Source organism: Arachis ipaensis, chromosome B9, assembly GCF_059453495.1.
Source record: "Arachis ipaensis isolate K30076 ecotype BB chromosome B9, ASM5945349v1, whole genome shotgun sequence".
Classification (NCBI taxonomy): domain Eukaryota; kingdom Viridiplantae; phylum Streptophyta; class Magnoliopsida; order Fabales; family Fabaceae; genus Arachis; species Arachis ipaensis.
The window spans coordinates 4,001,477-4,022,472 of NC_142444.1; the positions used below are offsets into that span (position 1 = coordinate 4,001,477).

The window sequence follows — 20,996 nt, forward strand, 5'->3', positions numbered from 1 at the left end:
AATTTTGACCCTGATATTTTTAGTTATACACCAGATACGTTCTCATAGCAGTTTGACCCGGTCAGGACGTCATATGTGGAGGTTAACGGGCTGACGTGTCAGGTTGATTGCCACGTGTCACTTCCAGGACAATTTGGTCCCCATCCAAGCTGGACAAAATGACGTCGTATTGGACCATGAGGCGAATGACGTTGTTTCTTAGAGGACAAATTCGTCCCTACCATGGAAGGCAGAGTTGCGAAACGGCAACGTTTTAAATGGGGGACCTATCTGCCTGTTCAAGGGGACCTATCTGCCCGATGATTATGTTTCGATAGGAATCTATTTGTCTGATAACCTAATATTTAGGGACATATCTGGCCTATAATTGGTGACACTACCCTCAAATATATTCATTGTCTTTTTTTTGTTTCATTGAAAACATAAGCTGATGTATCTAGATCTGGTAGTTTGTAAAATTCTAATCCTCCCTCTCATGACACTCAAATTGAAGATTCTCCTTTCACATGTCACAAAAAAATGTCTTAGACAATCCCAAAGTATGCTAATTTTGAATGACTTAATGCGTATGTTGAAATCTGTATGAAACATCCTCATAATAATTTTGTTAATTCTAAGCTCAGCAATTTTTTAGACGTCCAAAGCAAACAGTAATCAGGCCCAAGGCTCAGAAGAGTGTTAGTCCTGAGGCCATGGCAACTGCAACCAGTGGCACAGCATCTAGATTGTTCAAATTTATTCCAACACCGGGATTGAAGTAGTCTACGAAAAAATGATCCTTTTAAGGATTCCAACACCATATTTTGTTGAGGAAGTATAGGGAGCCAATGGAATATCTGTACAATGTGTACAATGGAGGTTTAGGGATGTCCGATTCGGTATTCGAGATAGAGTAAAGTATCATTTTTGTCCCCAACATTTGGGGTAAATCCTATTTGTGTCCCTAACGTTTAAATCGTCCTATTTGTATTCCTAACGTTTGTAAAAGTAATTCAATGTTATCCTGCTGTCAATTACACATCATGAACGCTTTAGTTTGAGTTTTAAAAATCTCTTCTTGAAGTTAGAATAGAAATGTCTAGGATAGAATCGATGATCTACTTTGAAAAATAGCTCATCAAATGTTGAAACTGATTCATACAACATTTACATAATTCACTTTTCTAGGGATATAATTGAATCTAAACACAAATAGTGGGTATAATATTAAAATCGAACACATTCAAGTGAGACCTAATTGAGAATGAATACATCCAAGTGAGAATAATTGAAAAATATAATCTGATTTGTTAGTATAATTGATAGTAGGATAACATTGAATCACTTTTATAAACGTTAAGGATACAAATAGGACGATTTAAACGTTAGGGACACAAATAGGACTTACCCCAAACGTTGGGGACAAAAACGATACTTTACTCTTAGAGATATAACTATTAGTGTTATCTTTTTCCTATCAGGTTAAGCTTTTGTGATGAGTGGTTTCATGACATGGTATATTTGTGTATAAATACATGTGTGGTTTAATTTATTTTCAATGTGTATTTGTATTTCATAATGTATTTTATACTAGTGGCTGACTTTGGTGGCTGATTTTGGTGTACATATAGCAGAATTCATTTTGATAAATGGATGAAACAAACCAAAAGCAATGTGTTTCTTTTATACTATTTCACCACAATTGATTTCATGCATATCCATTTAAATATAATGAGATATTTCAATCTAACAATTTGATCATCAACACAGATTAAAACTTGCCTAAACAGCCACCACATACATACAAAACACAACTACAGCTACCAATGCCCCCAATTATTATACCCCTAAATAAAGCAAAAACAGTGAGTTAAACCCCAAATTGGTCCCTGAGATTCACAAAATGCACCGATTTAGTCCCTAACTTCCTGATTGCACTAATTACGTCCTCCAGATTGCAAAAAATGCATCAACATGGTCCCTCTCGAATTTTCCGTTCATATTTCTTGCCGACGGGAGTGACGTGGCGAATGATTGCCACGCTGGAGGATGGAAAACGTCGTCGTATTGAGTTTTGGCGCTAAACCCATAACTAGACGACGCCGTTTCAAGTAGGAAGTATTAACAAAACGTTCAACCAACCCTCCCCCTCCCCCACTCCCCCCCCATATTCAAAGAGATCACTTTGTCTTCCTCATCTTCTGTGAACTGAAAGTGCCAAACCCTGGCATTCGAGAGCCCTAGCGAGGCTTTTCGGAGTGAAACAATTTGGAGTTCAAAGGAACCTGGTCATCGTTGGCTCAAGATCGCTGAAGAAATGAGCAAAGATTCTGCGTGAAATTCCCTGTGACAGAGGTAGGCATGCAGTATATTAGATACTGTTGTTTTGTTTTTCATAGTGGTAAGGTATCCATCATTATGGATTTTACTTGGGAATTTGGTGTAGATTGATGAAAAATCATGGATGCTATGTTAGTAGCTAGGGTTTTTTGCACCTGGTGGTGTGGGTAGGGGTAATCGGAATGCTCTGTTTTCAAATCGAAAATATGGGCATTTCTATAATGGCATAGTCACTGAAGTAGTTGTTAGCAAGCAATTTTGGAATATGATCTGTTGTTGTTTGCTGATTCCATATGTTAGATAAAATGTTTTTTTTTTCATTACAGATGAAAAAGTTGCTGGATATCAGGTTCCATCATGGTGGAACGTTTAAGAAGAATGTTGATGGAAGATTGGTTTATTTCGAACATGGAGTTTCGACACCTAAACTGATAGAGGGGAAAGAAACTGTTCTGTGTCTAGATTATGTTCCACAAGAAGAGCCTGGAAGTGTAAACAACAAGAACACCCCTGAAGATACCTTAAATGAAATGCCAGATGACAAATCAATGTGAGATTCAATAATTTCTTTAGAATTTTCAGTTTCAAAATTCACTCACAATTTTATCCTCGCACTAAATATGGGTCAAATTTACCATACAACAAAAGTAATGTTCAAACATTTTTTGATTGGGGTACCTGAAATTGCAATTGTGTTATATTCTTGTTGTACTGTTCGGAATTTGTTCTCTTGTCAGTGAAAGAACTAAACTATTTAATAATTAAATATTGAGGTCCTAGAAATGCAATTGTGAAAATGAGTTTCAAAATCGCAATGAAGTGCGTGATAAATCAAGAAAAATTCTTAAACAAAATCTATTTGTTGGTCTTCAATCAGGTCAAAGTGCGAATCGTACTGCTTGCATCTAGCGGACACTTTGCTGGTTGTCTTTGATGGTGATGCAGTTGTGGCTCACACGACCTTTCACAGGTTAGGAAACAATTAATTCGGCTAAAATTTGAAGTAATAGTTTTTGCTTGATATGTTTGGCGGAGAGAATCTTTTGCAACAGACATGCACAATGCACATGCCATTCTAACTGTTCCCATATGCAATGTTGTACTTGGTTTTTATTTTTCCTGGATGTTGTGAATAAGTTATGCTTGAGTTTTTGTACTATCAGAAACCTAATGCTTCTTGCTGACCTGTGATGTTGATAGCCAATATTTTAAAGCTTGCATTACCTTTCGTTTGTAGCACCCTCATTTATCACTCTTGGGAGACTTGATGCAATCTTAATTCCTTACCAAACTCTGGTGTTCATTCTGTGTTCTCAACTTCTGATGCATCAGTTATCAAATTGGAGTTTTTCAGATTTAATGCTCAATTATTGATTTATGATGTTGGCTTCTTGAAATTTGAATCTTTTAGAAGGGTTTAGATGCATCATCCATTCTATATTTCCTTCTTGAGAACAAGGAAAATGTTTAAAGCTTTCCTTTAGGCATTGCGTTTCTCCAGTGCAAGGCATGGGAATGAATTCTTGTTTGGCTTAATTAGATGGAGGGTATCCGAAGATTTAGAGTTAAATTGAGTCCAAGAGAAAACTATTGGCAAACATTTAAAAAGATTTAGATTTTAATAGTTTGATTTTGACATGATTTTCTATGGGCTCTTCACAGGACGTTTCTCACACCCACACCGATCTGGTACTCGCGAGCCTCTGCTCTAACTTGGCCTCCTTGTGGTTGATCGCATAGAACTTCATCGGCACATCCAACCATCATCCAACCAGCAAAGCACGGCTACGAGAATGAACAGGGAAGAAGAAGAAGAAGAAAAAGAAGAAGAAGATGAAGAAGATGATGAAGACGAAGAAGTGGTGCGCTACTTCTGAGTTAGGGTTTAAAAAGGGATCAGGAACCAAATTGGATCATAAACTTTCATTTGCCACATCATGCAACCATTAGACACTCCAGCGTGGCAATCATTCGCCACGTCACTCCCGCCGGCAAGAAATATGAACGGAAAATTCGAGAGGGACCACGTTGATGCATTTTTTGCAATCTGGAGGACGTAATTAGTGCAATTGAGAAGTTAGGGACTAAATCAGTGCATTTTGTGAATCTCAGGGACCACTTTGGGGTTTAACTCCAACAACAGTATGCTTCTTCACAACTTGGCTATCCTTATTCTTCTTCAACAACAGATCCTCCAACTGCTTCACTCTCTCCTCCAAGCCATCGTTTAACATATGCATTAAGTCATTCAAAATTAGCATACTTTGGGATTGCCTGAGACATTTTTTTGTGACATGTGAAGGAGAATCTTCAATTTGAATGTCATGAGAGGGAGGATTAGAATTTTGCAAGCGACTAGGTCCAGATACAATACATCAGCCTGTGCTTTTAATGAAACCAAAAAGGGCAATAAATATATTTGAGGGTAATGTCACCAATAATAGGTCATATAGGTCCCCAAACATTAAGTTATCAGACAAATAGGTCCCTATAGAAGCATAATCATAAAGCAAATAGGTCCCCTCGAACAGACAGATAAGTTCTCCATTTAAAACGTTGCTGTTTCGCAACTCTGCCTTCCATGGTGGGGCGAATTTGTCCTCCACGAAACGACGTCGTTCGTCTCATGATCCAATACGACGTCGTTTTGTCCAACTTGGATGGGGACTAAATTGTCCTGGAGGTGACACGTGGCAGTTAACCTGACACGTCAGCCCGTTAACCTCCACGTAGGGCGTCCTGACCGGGTCAAACTGCCATGGGGACGTATCTGGTGTATAACTAAAAACGTAAGGGTCAAAATTTTAGTTAAATTTTGTTGGGAATAAATCTATCTGACCGTGAATTTCTTGGGGACCTATTTGGGGTATTACTCAATATGAAAATATCATGTTACTCAATCGAAAAGTCAAGGATATAACATGGGCAGAAACTACAACTGAAAACATTAAGCACTAAGCAGATAAAGAAAAAAAAAATTGCAAAACATTAAAATTATCACTAATAACAACATCAAACAGGCCATGGTGACATTCTAGTATTATTCCTGATGACAATAAAAATGGAAGATTTAACATTGAGCTGATTCACTTGGAATTTGAGAAAATGTTTTGCATCTGATCCTTATTAATTAAAATTATCTAACACTTTGCGTTTGGTATATATCTAATTATAGGGTTGTTTGTAGTGTGTTTTGGTTTTTTTAGAGAAAAGTCATCTGATTTGATCGTTTAATTAAATATAGGTTTGATTTGGTTCGGTTTTTTCAATCAATTAAAGAAAAATACTATCGTACTATTTCACAAAGTCATAACATTGAAATCGACAAACACAAATATACAATAACTAATAAAGTTTTGATTCAATGAAATTTAACGATAAAATGAATTCAAATAGGACAATTAAGGAAGTTTAAAAGTTCAATAGTCAACACTCAACACAACTGAAAATAAAAATAAATTTTCATTAAAAGATAGACAAATTATGGTGTCTTCTCCAACAAAATAGCTAAATTTCTTAATGCAAACCAACCTGAAATAAAAAAGCAGTTACATAATAATAATAATAATAATAATAATAATATAACACTAGTAGAAAAATATTCTAATCTAGTTATACATTCTAATAATAAAGAGAACAATTCATACCATAACAAGATATACTCAATGAAACTGAACACCAGAATCTTCTTCATTAGGATCATGAGTAGGTGCAAGTGTGTAACTTCTACAAAATATATAAAACAAGAAACAATCATAATAACTAATATATATAAATAAAAACTATATTAAAATAAAAAAAATTATAAATCGAAACTTAATTATACCTAATTCCAACTTTTTCAATTCAGTCGGAGATCTGATGCTTGTTGATTCATTCAAAAGAGGAACTGGCGACAATTCAATGTCGCTCATATTCTCACTTGAATTGACATCAAACTGCATAAACACCCATATCCAATTTAAAAAAACCATTTAATAACATGAATCAAAGACACAAATTCAATAATAAAATAGGAATACTTATAATTAAAAATTTCTCATTTCAATATCTAAGAATGATGAAAAAGTACCAAATGAGATAATACTATGTTTTAGCCCTTTTCATTTTTTGCCATTGCCAAATCAAAATATCTCATGCAAGTTGAACTAATAATCCAAGAAAGCCACACTCATCTTGATACAAGAAAAAAACTTTCAGTAAAGATAAACTAAGTGTCAAAACAAAAAAATTTATTCATACATGTTCCTATTTCTATCCCCACATCTATTCTTAATATATAAAAGTAGATACATAAACATGCACCACATTACTTTTGAGACATTTCTTTCCTCCTACTAATGTCATGTCAACAATATTACTTACTTGGCACAATTTTAGAATCAACCACTCAATTCTTGCCAAATCAACTACTATTTCCAAATCAGCAAAAAAAAAAATATATATATATATACAAATAAAAAACTAAAAAATAGAATCCAATAAATTTGTAACCTCCAAATACATTGAATTCATATTCCTATATTTATTATATCTTACCGTTATAAACAATACAATAAATTTATAACCGTAACAATTAATTTATAAATTAAAAGTTTAAAAAATAAAAATTATATTTTATTATTATAATTATGTTTATTATAATCATTTTAATTTTTGCCAATGAGTTATACCTCAAATAGCATAGTCTCCCATATTGGTCGCGAGTTCAAGTCTCTGTATCTTTGGTAAAAAAAAATAATCATTTTAATTTTTAGAAATAACACTAGGTACAAAGAACTATTATTGTAGTTTTTACTTATTATTAAAAACAAATTCTATTTTATTTTACCAATATAAATTTTGAAAAGAATATTTGAAAATTAAAAAAAAAAAAAACAAATTTATTAAAAGAGTATCAAAATGAAACCAAAAAATATATGATATTAGACATACATTTTCATATTAGATACATTTATAGTATATAAGATGCATCATGCATACATGTTTACCTGAAAACACTAATTAACTATTTTCTTTTTTTTTTACTAAAAATGTTTAACTTTTAGCTTTTATTGCGCATATTTGTACATATAAGATGCGTCATGCATGGATACAAATATAAATATATAATTATTACAATAATTATGTTGACCGCAACTCTATAAGTTTAGGCCATTGACTACGTTAATTGCATTGCCAACTTTAGAATAATTATTATTTGGCACAACTTTAGAATCAACCACTCAATTCTTGCCAAATCAACTATTATTTTTAAATCAGCAAAAAAATAAAATATACAAATAAAAAACTAAAAAATAGAATCCAATAAATTTGTAACCTCCAAATATATTGAATTCATTTCCTATATTTATTATATCTTACCGTTATAAACAATACAATAAATTTATAACCGTAACAATTAATTTATTAATTTTTATAAATAACTCACCAAAGGTAATAAACATCCATATTATAAATGTCATAATAATATTATTAATCATAATAAATTTTACATTATAAGTATTTAAATTTTATACCATTTAAACTACATATATAAGTCTCTTATCACTATTCCTTCACATAACATCAAATTTAGCACAAAAAATTTATTTTCGAACTGCATATCTCAAACTTACTCAATAGAGCATCATTCTTTCAGAGCAGAACGATTAGATCTAATGACCATGCAATGAGAATCTAATGATCAGGTATGACAAAAAAAAATCACAACATGCATCATACATTCATACTTCCTCAAATATCATATACTCAATGATAACATAAATTGAATATTGGAATAGGAAAAGATCTTCACAATTTTAGCATCTGTAAACAAAATTGATAACAAATTAGGATGGAACTGTGTTAAATGTAAAAGTGTCAGAAGAAAGCATATATAAAAAAAGAAACAACTACGTTTATGGCACATGTAATCAAACACCACAATATCCAACAATAAGGTAACTCTATATACTTTTCATAATCTCATCTATCAAATTATTAGTTGTTAGCCCAATACTTATTTTAGGTTCAGAATTCAATTAAAGATTTTAGATCAAAGTATTACAACAACTTTTGTACTATTTGATGGCGACGCAAAAAATTTATTGGGCACAACTGCTTTAAATCTAATGACATTTCAGAAAAATAATGACATTGAAGCACCACCCCATCAAGAGATTAAGGAGAAAGAAAACCATACAAATTCAAGACACATCTTCGGAAGAAGAACATACATACAAAGATAGAACCAAATAACACAATAGAAAGTGCATCAAATTCAACAATTCATAAAGAACATATCTTCACAAGAACCTACGACAAAAAGAAGAAAGTACAAACTCTAACAACCAATAAAAAAAGGAGGACGAGCGCCACATAAGATGACTAAGTCCATAAACTAAAACAAATGCAAAAATCAAACCACCAAATAAAAATGTTTAAAAATATTTACAACTTCCATCCAAATCTTTTGTACTACAAATTATTTAAAATAAAATATCTTTTAAATTTAACTTCAATTTACACATATTTAATTTATTTCCACAAAACATAACAATTTTTAATATTTATTATATACTATTATTAATTTACCGTCCCGCGCATCGCGCGGGTCTCATTATAGTTATTGAATAATGAGTACTACAAAACATTGAAACCAAGATTAGTCATTAACGTTGATTCCACGATGAAGATAACAGTACAACATTTTTTTGACGAAAATTAATTGGCAGTCTATAAATTAAAAAAACAAAAAAAGACAAATAAACAATCTTAAAAAATATTATTTGTACACTAAAATCAATCACTAATATATTTGTGTATAAATATATGTGTGATTTAATTTATTTTTAATATATATTTGTATTTCAACATGTATTTTATATTGATGGCTAACTTTAGTGGCTAATTTTAGTGTACAACTAGCATAACCCAACAATCTTACATACATCAATGTGAGTCTCAACTTTCAAAAATTAGTTTGGGAATACGAGCAATCTTGTGCCAGTCCTCCCCTGTTCCTTCCTTGCACCGCTCCCTCAATGCTGGGCAGCCTCCAATAATCAAAGTTTGAAGTGACGTAAGATGCCGTACACCTTCAGGCAAGCATCTCAAACCCTCACATTCATCAATTGACAAACGTTCAAGGGAACATAAGTTTTCCAAATCCTGTTCTGGTAAACACTCTAGCTTACCACAGCTTTGGATGCGTAGATCAGACAAAGTAGTGAGTTTTGTGATGTCAGATGGCAGTTTCTTCAATTCTCTGAAATTTGATATCTTGAGAGTTGCAAGAGAGATCATGTTGTCCATCATTCCTTCTGGGAAGCACGACACTTCATCACATTCATAAAGATGAAGTTGGTTAAGGCCGTTGAGATTATAGATTGACTTCAGTTACTCATTGCTACAATACAAAACACTGAGTTTTTTAACATGTGGAAGGCACTGCAATTGCAGTTTAGGGCAATTCTCGATGGATAGAAAGAGAGGGGAACATGTGTGTTGTTTCCCGTTTCATCAACTGCTCCACGTTTGGCAATCTCTCCACCAGCAAGTACTCCAAAGATGGGAATGGCTTTGCTTCAACACCCTCATAACTTTCATCTTCCTCAATGTACCGCACTTCATCCATGGAGCTTATCTCAAGCTCTCTAAGAGACGGGAGTCTCCCAAGTGACGGAAGTTATCTGCAGGTTTTACATCGTATAAGTTGCAAAGAAACTAAACTATTGAGAGCTGAACTATTTCCCATCCAAGTTGGCAAATGTAATCCGCCATAGCCACCTATTTGCAACCGCTTGAGATTTGAGTGAGGTTGGAGTGCTTCAAGTACTTCTTCCACACCAACTGACTTAGTTTCACCACTGTTTTCCCACCACAAATATAACACCCGAAGGTCTTATTTACCCTTCAAATTGGCATCTTCAGCTTCACATACATTGCTGACATAATGCGATGAATAATCCAACCCAGGTTCATAATGCAAAAATGAAGTGGGGTCTCAAGGTGATGATGGACCTGATGAGGAATCAAGTAATGGGAATGAAAAAAATAAGAATGGAGCCAAATGAAAGAGAAGGAAGAGACAGAGTGAGGAAGTTCTCTAAGTGGACGAAGGACTACTACACCTAAAGGGAGAAGAGCATGTTAAAGTTATCCTATGCTGAGTTGGCAAAGTTGGTTATGTAATAGAATGAGAATGATGGGTATGGGAACAACAATGCTAGAAATCAAGAGGGTATCAGCCAATAAAATCAGCTAAATACTTTTGGGTAAATCCAAAATTTCTACGTGGCTGGTGTTTATGCTAGGCATTAGGATGTTTCTTCTACTAATTATCAGAATGTTTCTTTTTCATATTAAATGGATGTTCTTTTATATATTTTATAAATTTTTTTATATACTAAGAATCGGAATTGTTGGAAGTTCTGTGATTTCCGCCCCTATTTCTCTAACGTATCATTTAGAATTTTAATTTAGGGTGAGAAGCAATTAATATCAAATATTATAAATTAAAAACAAATAAAATTAATTAAATATAATTATAAATTAGTTAAATTTTTTTTTTTTGGCTAATCACCTCTTGGTTCCATATACTTTTTCGTATGAAAATCATGCGTAGTGTGAGAGAATAAAAGATGCTGTATAATTTAGTGAATGACAAGTATGAATTGAATTGTATTTGTAAAGGAGTTTTTATCTTTACTCGAAAAGGGGCCATTTGGATGTACTCTTATGTACTCCTTTTGTATCATTCAATTCTTACTAATTTTGCATTGATTGATTCATTAACTCTTTTCTCTCTTTACTATTGTTTGATATTATTATAGCAACATGAGATAATTAACTTTCCTTTCCTCTCATATTCAAATGACGTAACTCTGCCCAACTATGCCATTTCTCTGAATTGACAATGTATACATTTAGTGTTAGATAGGAAGCAACAACTTCAATCACAAGATGTCGGAGATTATGCAAGCGAGTCAAGTGTTTCAATAAACTAAAGCTCATGACAACGCATTAGTTTTAAGATTTTCAATTTATGTAAACTGTAAATAGAATCAAGAATGCTCTTTATATCCAAACCACAGAGCCCTAGGTATCTAAAGTGGCTTAAATTCTCGACAGATGGAAAATTTGAAAGTTCTCGTGCATAATACTCAAAAATGTTTGTTGGACAAAAATATATTAGTATTCTACCAATTGTATTGAGTGTACCATCTAAATTATATAACGTTCGCAAAGATTCAAATTTCTCACATGATTTTTTTGTTACTTAAATTATTTTTTTATCAATAGTAGATGTAGGTTTATTTGTTGTAATTTTTTTAGTGAGAGTACATAAAAAGTACATAAAGAGTACATAAGGAGTACATTAGTATATACAGTGTAATAACTCAACAGATATTTTTAAAGGATTTTTCATTCTCTTCAACAATGAGAAGAACTTATTTTTGCTGAGTGTATTGGTTATATACAATGAGTAAAGAATCATAATTATCTCACTTTCCCCCTTTCCAACAAAGCAAACTTCATTGGTGGCAACACGACTACTACTACTCATCCCACAACTCTTTTACGCATTGAGTACAACAACATTTGGCATCTTAGATTAGGACACATACCCATACATAAATTAATTTTACTGAAGAAGTATTATCCTTTTATTTTATAGATTGTATTGCTTTAAAACTTCCTTGTGACTCATGTCATTTTACAAAACAAAAGAAATTATTTTTTGATTTTAGTACAACTCAAATAAAAAATTGTTTTGACTTAGTTCATATGAATATCGGGGGTCCTATTTCTGTCTCTTCCAATGAAGGACATAGGTATTTTTTGACTGTGGTGGATGACAAAAGCAGATTCACTTGGATTTTTTTTATGAAAACCAATCACAATTGGTTATTAATTTTGTGAATTTTGTCCAAGTACAATTTCAAAAACAAGTATATAAGGACTGACAATGGGTCAGAATTTACTCTAAAATCCTTTTTTTGTATCAACTAGCATTTTACACTAAATCTCTTGTGTAGAAACACCAGAGCAAAACGGGATTGTAGAGCGAAAATACCATCACATTTTAGGTGTTGCTATTTCAATCAGGAATTCCACATTGTACGCAATTGCTCACGCTATTCACCTAATTAATAGGTTGCCCAGCACTAAACTGGATAATGCTAGTCCTTATAAGTTTTTGTATAGTAATTTACCTAACTTTTCATATTTAAAAGTATTTGGTTCTCTTGCATATACCTCCACATTAACAAATTCAAGAACAAAATTAGAACCAAGAGCAGGAAAACAAATTTTCTAAGTTTTAAATTAGGAACAAAGGGTTTTCGACTTATTGATTTAAAATCAAAAGAAATTTTCATATATAGAAATGTAACTTTCTACGAAACTCATTTTCCATTTTCAATATGATACACCATCCACACATCATTTGCAATCACCCACACCTATCACATTCATAGATTCAAATGAACATTTCTCAAGTTCAATGCACTCACCAATTTCCTCACACACCATTATACCAATTACCACACCACACACTAACAATGCACCTGCATCATAAAACTTCGACATCACACATGAATGCATCACTAGAAAATCTGAAAGAGTCAAGAAATTGACTGCTTATTTGAAGGACTACCATACGTAACTCACTCTAGCAACTTTGCCAACTCTAACACTTTATATCTTATCTCACAATACTTATCATATGATAAACTAACCCCAAAATATAAGTCTCTTTCTCTATTCATCACCTCAAATCCAAAACCTAGCACTTATGAGGAAACAGCTGCACATGAATGTTGGAAAAATACAATACATGCTGAATTGGCAGCTCTAGATCAAAACAGAATATGGTGTCTCACTGAACTCCCAAAAGGCAAGAAGGCTGTGGGTTGCAAATGGATTTTTCGAGTAAAATTCAATCCCGATGGTACCATAGAAAGACACAAAGCGAGACTGATTGCAAAAGGATTCACTTAAGTGCAAGGAGTGGATTATGGTGATACTTTTAGTCCAGTTGTCAAAATGACTACCCTACGAGTAATGTTAGCGTTAGCAGCGACAAAGAAATGACATTTGAAACAGTTGGACATCAATACTGCCTTCCTTCATGGAGATTTGGACAAAAAAGTTTATATGAAGATACCATCCGGTTTGACTGTATCACAACCAGGTTTGGTTTGTAAATTGTAAAAATCTCTATATGGGCTTAAGCAAGCAAGCAGACAATGAAACATTAAGCTCACTCAGACTCTTGATGCTAGTTATAAGCAGTTTTTTTATGATCATTCCCTCTTCATCAAGAAATAATCCAAAAGCTTCACTGTCATTCTAGTATATGTTGATGACTTAGTTTTAACTAGGAATGACATTGGCAAAATCAATTGCATCAAGCAAATTTTGGCTGACAAATTCAAAATAAAGGATCTTGATGATCTCAAGTACTTCTTGGGAATGGAAGTAGCACGCTCTAACTCTGAAATTCACATTTATCAGCAGAACTACTACGGAAGTATGTCATGGACCTTCTCAAGAATTTTGGTTATCTAGATTGCAACCCTCTCTCCACTCCTTTTGATTATAATCATAAACTCTTGAAGGAATCCGGTACCATTTTAACGGACAACACTACTTACAGATAACTCATCGGCCAACTCCTTTACCTCACAAACACTAGACCCCATCTCTTATGCTGTGGGACGTTTGAGCCAGTTTTTGAACTGTGCAACCACTTCTCGCTTAGAAGCTATTTTAAGCGTACCTAATATTTAAAGGGCAGGCCTGCAACTAGTCTATTCTTCTCCTCTACTTCTAATCTGCATCTCACCGGATTTGTCAATGCTGACTGGGCTACCTATGCCGATACTGATCGTTCTGTTTTTGGTTATTGCTTCATGCTTAGAAACTCTCTCGTTAGCTGGAAGAGTAAGAAGCAAACCACAGTATTGATTAGGAAAGAGCTGCTAAGAGGGATGATTCGCCCTTAGCCCCTGTCTAAAACCTAGCAAATAGACCGTTGTAAACCAAGTGAACTAGAGCGAACCGGAGAAGCAAGCAAATAAATAGCGGCCTCTCATCCACCTCTAGTAGTTAAAGGAAAGTATTTCGATATTTGATCTGCCGATTCAGGAGCGATTAAAGCGAATACAATAAAAGAATACAAGGCCCATGAAAAGCATCTCGACTGCTTCAAAAATAAGGCCTCTCCTCTGTAGAAGTTAAATATAGGTCTCTTCTTGCTGTTGCCACTTGTGAAACTAGTTGGTTATCTTTCTTAATAGATTTCATTGGTTTGCTGCTTCAAAAGTTTATCACTCTATTCTGTGACAACTAGTCAGCCATTCACATTGCCAATAATCCCATCTTTCATGAAAGAATCAAACACATTGAAGTGGACTGCCACATTGTTCGTGAAAAGTATTTGTCTAGTCTCATTCATCTTATGCCAGTTCGTTCCAAAGACTAGCTAATTTTTTTTACCAAAAGCTCTGCTACCAGGTCCTTTTCTTACTAATGTTTCTAAGTTAGGATTGTTAGATTTATACAATTCTAGCTTGCAGGGGATGTTACCTAGATCATTTTTTATCAATAGTAGATATAGACTTATTTGTTATAATTTTTTTTAGTGGGACATAAGAAGTACATTATATAAAGTGTAATAACACAATAGATATTTTTTAAGGAATTTTTCATTCTCTTTAATAATGAGAAAAAATTATTTTTCTCCCTCTCTTAATCCCTTCGGTAGTGTTTGTTTTGAGATACTGAGACAGAGATGGGGAGACTGAGACTCAGTATCATGTTCGTTGGTTTAGAGACTGGTACTAAAATTTTTGTCTCAGTCCCTAAAATTTCAGTATTTCAGTACCTCTAACAAGTGGGGACACAGGGGACTAAAGTTTTTAGAGATAGAGACTGAAACTTTGATAACATTTTATACCTAAAATACCTTCATTTCAATTAATTAATTCCAATTTTACCCTTTGTATAAATTAAATTAGAATTTCATTCTTATTTCAATTTCTGTCTCCCACTTTTCACCAAACAGAGATTTATTTCAATCTCTGTCTCTTAGTCTCTGTCTCTCGGTCTCTGTCTTTCCGTCTCTGTCTCTACCAAATGCTACCTTCTAGTTCATCAAACCATCAACATTACAGTTTCAGCAGTTTAGGACATGAAATTTTCTTCACCTTTTGATAGTGTTTTACTATCATATTTGAAACCAATATGATGTGTGCTTGGCAAATTAGTAAGGTTTGCTTCCTCCAAACACATACTTTTATCTGTAATTGACAGAGCAAGATCATGGACTAGATCATGCATTTTGAAATAAACCTCTCCTAAACAGTCATCGATCTCAACATCTTGAAAAAATTATTTTTGGCACAATTCGTTCCAATTTATGTTGCCAACCTCCTCTGCATCCAAGTTTGCCCGAGGTGAAATAAGACTGTTGGCCATCCAAAGATGAATCAACTCTTGTTCACTGATTCTTGTATCTTTGGGAAATATGGCACAGAAAGCAAAGCACTGCTTCAATGTTGGTGTCAGGTGTAAGTAGCTCAACCTCAATGCAGGCAAAATATGATTTTCATTCGGTAAAGTCCATAGGCTACTTTCCTTAACCTCAAGCCATTCATTTCTGGTATTTTTGGAGCGCCTCAGACCTCCTAATGCTTTTGCTGCAAGAGGCGATCCCCCACACTTGCTCACTATCTCCTTGCCGATTTTCACAAGCTCTTCATCCTCCTCTTTGTCATCTCTAAATGCACGCTGTTTGAACAATGACCAACAATCATCTTCAGATAGGCCTGACAAATCATGAGTTTGGTATGCACCCATGATTGTTGCAACATCTTTATCACAACTGGACACCAAAACAGAGGCACCTTTGGATCCGCAACAAAAACAGATTTCAATTGATCCTATTTGTCTTCGTTTAGTCCGAACTCCAATTGTTGGTTTTTAACCCACACATCATCTAAAACCAATAAGAACTTTTTACCCTGAAGCAATCCTTTCACTTTTTCTTCCATCACAGGTAGCTCCAAAACTTTGCACTCATTCTTTGTGATAGATTGTACAATGGAACACAAAATCCTTCTGACATTGAAAGTCTCAGAAATACAAAGCCAAATCTTCAGGTTAAAATGGCTACTTACTCGTTCATCATGGTAGACCAACTGAGCAAGTGTTGTTTTCCCAAGACCACCTAAGCCAACGATGGGATAGACAGAAAGGAACTCAGAGTTTCGTGTCCGGCTAAGAAGAAACTCCACAACCTTCTCTTTAGCTGCATCTCGTCCAAGTACTTGAGGACTAACAATAGTTGGGCTTGTTTGGCGCCATTCAGCTACTTCAGTTGGCCTCTCCCTGACTCCTTCCCTTAGAAGAAACTTGTTCTTATCTTCAGCAATTTGATCCAATCTCCGTACGATCTCATTCAGCTCATGTCCAACCTTGCGGCGAAGCATGATGTTGTTCGGTTTGAAAGATGATAACCACCCATGTTGAGAGGATTTCGTAGGCAACTGATCAAGGACGTCATCCAGCAGGTACACAGCATCTTTAAGTTGTTGGAGCCAAATCTTGATAGGGGGTTAGACCATTGTTTCTCCTCAGCATCATCAAGAACAACTTTTGATGAGTGCCAAAGTTCGTGACAGGTCTTCAGTCTTTTGCTTGATCTCAGAGAAGGCTGCGAATTCTCTCTGGACCAAAGGGATCACTTTCTCCAGCACAATCCCAAGCAAGGACTCAGCCATTTTCAGAAATGCAACAAATGAAAAAAGAAAGAAAGAATGGTTTTGCTTTGATGAGTGCAAATGGCTGTAGGAAAGAAATGAATTAATTGTGAATAGAAACTGTCTTGTAATGCAAAATACAGTCAGTGTTGAAAGAAAACTCCAACAAAAGTTAGTGGATCATCTTTTAATTTCTACCAGCTATTCTTACTCGTGTACTTTATTGTTAAGTTTAAGTTGATTTTGGGTTATACAAATGATGACAAACATTTATTGGGATAAAGCCCAAATGTGTTTAATTGTGTGTTTTAGTGATGCAGGCCCATTATCCTTTTCTCAGCCCAACAATGTTGCTTAAGTATTCATTGAGTGCTTCAAATCAATGCACAAGCCCAAGGCACTTAATAAGCACCGTTCAGCAAAAACTAGAAGGCTATGCATTTGCTAAAGTGAAAAATGGGCATCTGTCTTCATCATGGAGAAAGGAGGACATCTGGAACAAAAAGAAAAACACAACAAGGACAGCTGTGGCTCTAGCAAAGCAACAAAACATAAGGACATCAGCAAATCAAAAATGCAGAAGATCACAAGTAAAGTTTGGAAGAGCAAAACAAAAACTCAGAGCTATGGACAGCAGTTGGAATGGCTCAAATATGGAAATACTTTGCATGCCAAGGAAGACAACAACTCCAAGGACAACAGAGGTTGGTGGATCAGACCCTCCAACAAGCAGCGTTAGTGGAGCAGGATGGAAAAAAGGAATGCATGCCATAGGAGACAACTCCAACGGGTTGATGGTACAAAGAAATTGGAAGAGGCAAGGAAGAACAAAGTGGTAGAGCAAGCTGATTCTATAAAGGAAGCCTCACTCTACCATTTGAAGTCAAGGAAGAGAGCACACACATTCAGAGCATCATCTCTAACACAGAGCTGAAATCTCTTTCTTCTACTCAAGCTTAATTCTGATTTTTTGTTATGGCTGTCTTGTGTTATTTTCTGTTTTGAAAAGGCAATTATGTGAGGTTCAAAAGCCAAGAGAGAAAAGGAAAGAGTGATGCAAAATAGCCACTATTTTCTTTATGTAATTTGGGTATCTGAACTAGGATTAGTTCCCCTTGCCAAGTTGGGTTAGCACTTGGTGAGAACTGAATCTGTGAAGATTCCCCTTCCAAGTTGGGATAGCACTTTGGGGTAGCTAAGCTTTGGTTAAGAAAGTTTAGGGGTTGATACTAGTTGAATTAGGGAAAAATTCAATAGTATTGGTGTATGTAACCTGAGAATTATAGTGAAAATTCCACCATGGTTTATGGTGGAGACTGGACGTAGGATTCATGGCACCAAGAATCCGAACCAAGATACATGCTGGCCTCTTTCTCCTCTTCTCTGCTCTTTTAATGTTCTGTGTATGAGACTATTTTAAATAATCTCCTGCAACTCGTGCAACAGCTTAAACAGAGCTTGAAATTTTAAGTTTAAAGGAAACTTGATTCAACCCCCCTTCTCAAGTTCAACCAGAACCATCAATTGGTATCCAGAGCAAGGTCTCAAGAAGGCAAGCTTCACAGCTTGGAGTAAAGATCCATGGCCAATAACATGAATCCCAACATCGTGACTTTCACTCTCACTGAAGGGCAGTCCAACAACAGACCTCCCTACTTCAATGGCAGCAACTACTCTTACTGGAAAGAGAGAATGAGAATCTTCGTGCAGTCGATCGACTACAACATCTGGAAGATCATTCTCAATGGTCCAGACGTTCCCACCAAACAGAATGCTGATGAAGGAGTTGTGGCAAAGGAGGACAGCGAATGGACAGATGAAGAAAAGAAGAAGGTTGAACTCAATGCCAAGGCAATCAACCTGATGCACTGTGCAATCAGCTTTGAAGAGTTCAGAAAAGTGTCAAGGTGCAAAACGGCTAAAGAAATCTGGGATAAGCTCAGACTCACTCATGAAGGCACTAAGCAAGTGAGGGAGACCAGAATTGACATGCTGATGAAGGAGTATGAAATGTTCAGTATGAAGGAAGATGAGAGCATCGATCAAATGTTCGAAAGGTTCTCAATAATCATCAACAATCTGGACGCTATGGGAAGAAACTACTCTGAAGAAACCTTGGTAAGGAAGATTCTGAGGAGTCTTACCAAGAAATGGGAAGTGAAAAGCACAGCCATCTCTGAAAAGAATGATTTGATCAAAATCACCTATGATGAGCTGAGAGGCAAGCTGCTGGCTTACGAAACCACTCACATGTTCCAAGACAAAGATGACAAAAAGAAAAGTATAGCACTAAAATCTAGAATGACAGCCCAAGGAGAAGAATCTGATGACAGTTTCTCAGATGAAGAAATGGTGCTCTTTGCAAGAAAAATGAGAAGACTACTGAGATACAAAAACAAAGGCAAAGGAAGCTCTTCATCCAAAGATGTCAAGAAAGATCAAGTCAAGTTCACATGCCATCACTGCAAGGAACCTGGTCACTTCAAGTCAGATTGCCCTCAACTTAAAAAGGGCGAAAAATCAAAGAAAGACAAAAAGAAGGTGATGATGGCAACATGGGAGGACTTGGAGAACGACACCAGCTCAGAGAGCTCAGATCAAGAAGCTCAACTATGTCTGATGGCAGATCATAATGATGAAGATGAGGTAGATCTCTCTGACTTATCTATTGATGAACTGCACTACATTATCAAAGACATTTCTGTGAACTCTAAGAAACTCTTGGATAAGTATGCTAAATGTAAGAAAGAAAATGAAGCTTTGAGGACAGAAAATGATCTTCTTTTGAAAAAGGTTAAGGCAAATGAAACTAGTAATGAAAAGTTTTTAAAAGAAGAAAACATTGCCTTGCAAGCTGAATTAGAAAAATACAAACTCAAGCATGAAGTTACTGCTTCCACTGATTTGATTTCTGAAAACAAAAAGCTGAATGAACAAATAAAAAATTTGAATGAAGACTTAGCAAAGTTTGTTCAAGGTTCTCAAAATCTGAACAAACTACTTGCTAGTCAAAGGTTTGGATCTGAAAAATCTGGACTTGGATTCATAGAGGAAAACAAGGCTGTTTTCAAACAAAACTTTAAAAAATCTGAAGCCTCCTCTTCCAAGCTTTTCAAACCAAAAGGATTCAACAAACCTCAAAAATCAGTAAGCAAGAATCATTGCTACAAGTGCAACAGAAATGGTCATGATCCTCCTCAATGTTTCATCTTTCTTAAGTCTTTTGGTAATGATAGTAAATTATATAAAGTTATTCATGATTATAATGCTCTTGGGCAACCAAGAAGATTTCACATCAAAGGATCCAAATGGATTTGGATACCTAAGGTTAGTTGAAGAACATGCAGGTTTGCCTTGCATCCAAGAAGAAAATGGACATGTGGTATCTTGATAGTGGATGTTCAAGGCATATGACCGGAAGGGATACTTTCTTCATTAAACTCAACAAGTATAATGGAGGATTTGTCACTTTTGGAGATAATAGTAAAGGTAAAATTATTGCCATTGGTAAGGTTGGCAAAGATTTTTCAACTTGCATTGATAGTGTCTTTTTAGTTGATGGGTTAAAGCATAATCTATTGAGCATAAGTCAATTGTGTGATCTTGGATATGCTGTAACCTTTAGAAAATCTGATTGTAGAGTCATAAATGAGAAAACAGGGGCTGTTTTATTTGTTGCCAAAAGAAGTAACAATGTTTATGGTATCACTCTAGATGATCTAAAAGTTCAAAATGTAACTTGTTTCTCTTCAATGGAATCTGAAAAATGGATGTGGCATAAGAGGTTAGGACATGCTAGCATGTTCCAAATCTCTAAGCTTGTAAAGAGAAGCTTAGTTAGAGGTCTTCCTAATATAAAATTTGACAAGGATATCACTTGTGATGCTTGTCAAATGGGTAAACAAATTAAAACCTCTTTCAAACCCA

At 34.9% G+C, this 20,996-nt stretch overlaps 1 protein-coding gene and 1 pseudogene across 1 annotated transcript; one reads left to right on the forward strand and one right to left on the reverse strand.

The window, feature by feature from the left end:
- Nucleotides 1-9,264: 9,264 nt before the first annotated feature.
- On the reverse strand, nt 9,265-17,090 carry LOC107614844 (putative disease resistance protein RGA1 pseudogene; annotated as a pseudogene).
- A 1,560-nt stretch (nt 17,091-18,650) lies between these two features.
- On the forward strand, nt 18,651-20,405 carry LOC148543554 (uncharacterized). Its single transcript, XM_088498567.1, has one exon. The coding sequence runs from the start codon at nt 18,651-18,653 to the stop codon at nt 20,403-20,405; it is 1,755 nt and encodes a 584-aa protein (XP_088354693.1).
- Nucleotides 20,406-20,996: the final 591 nt, after the last annotated feature.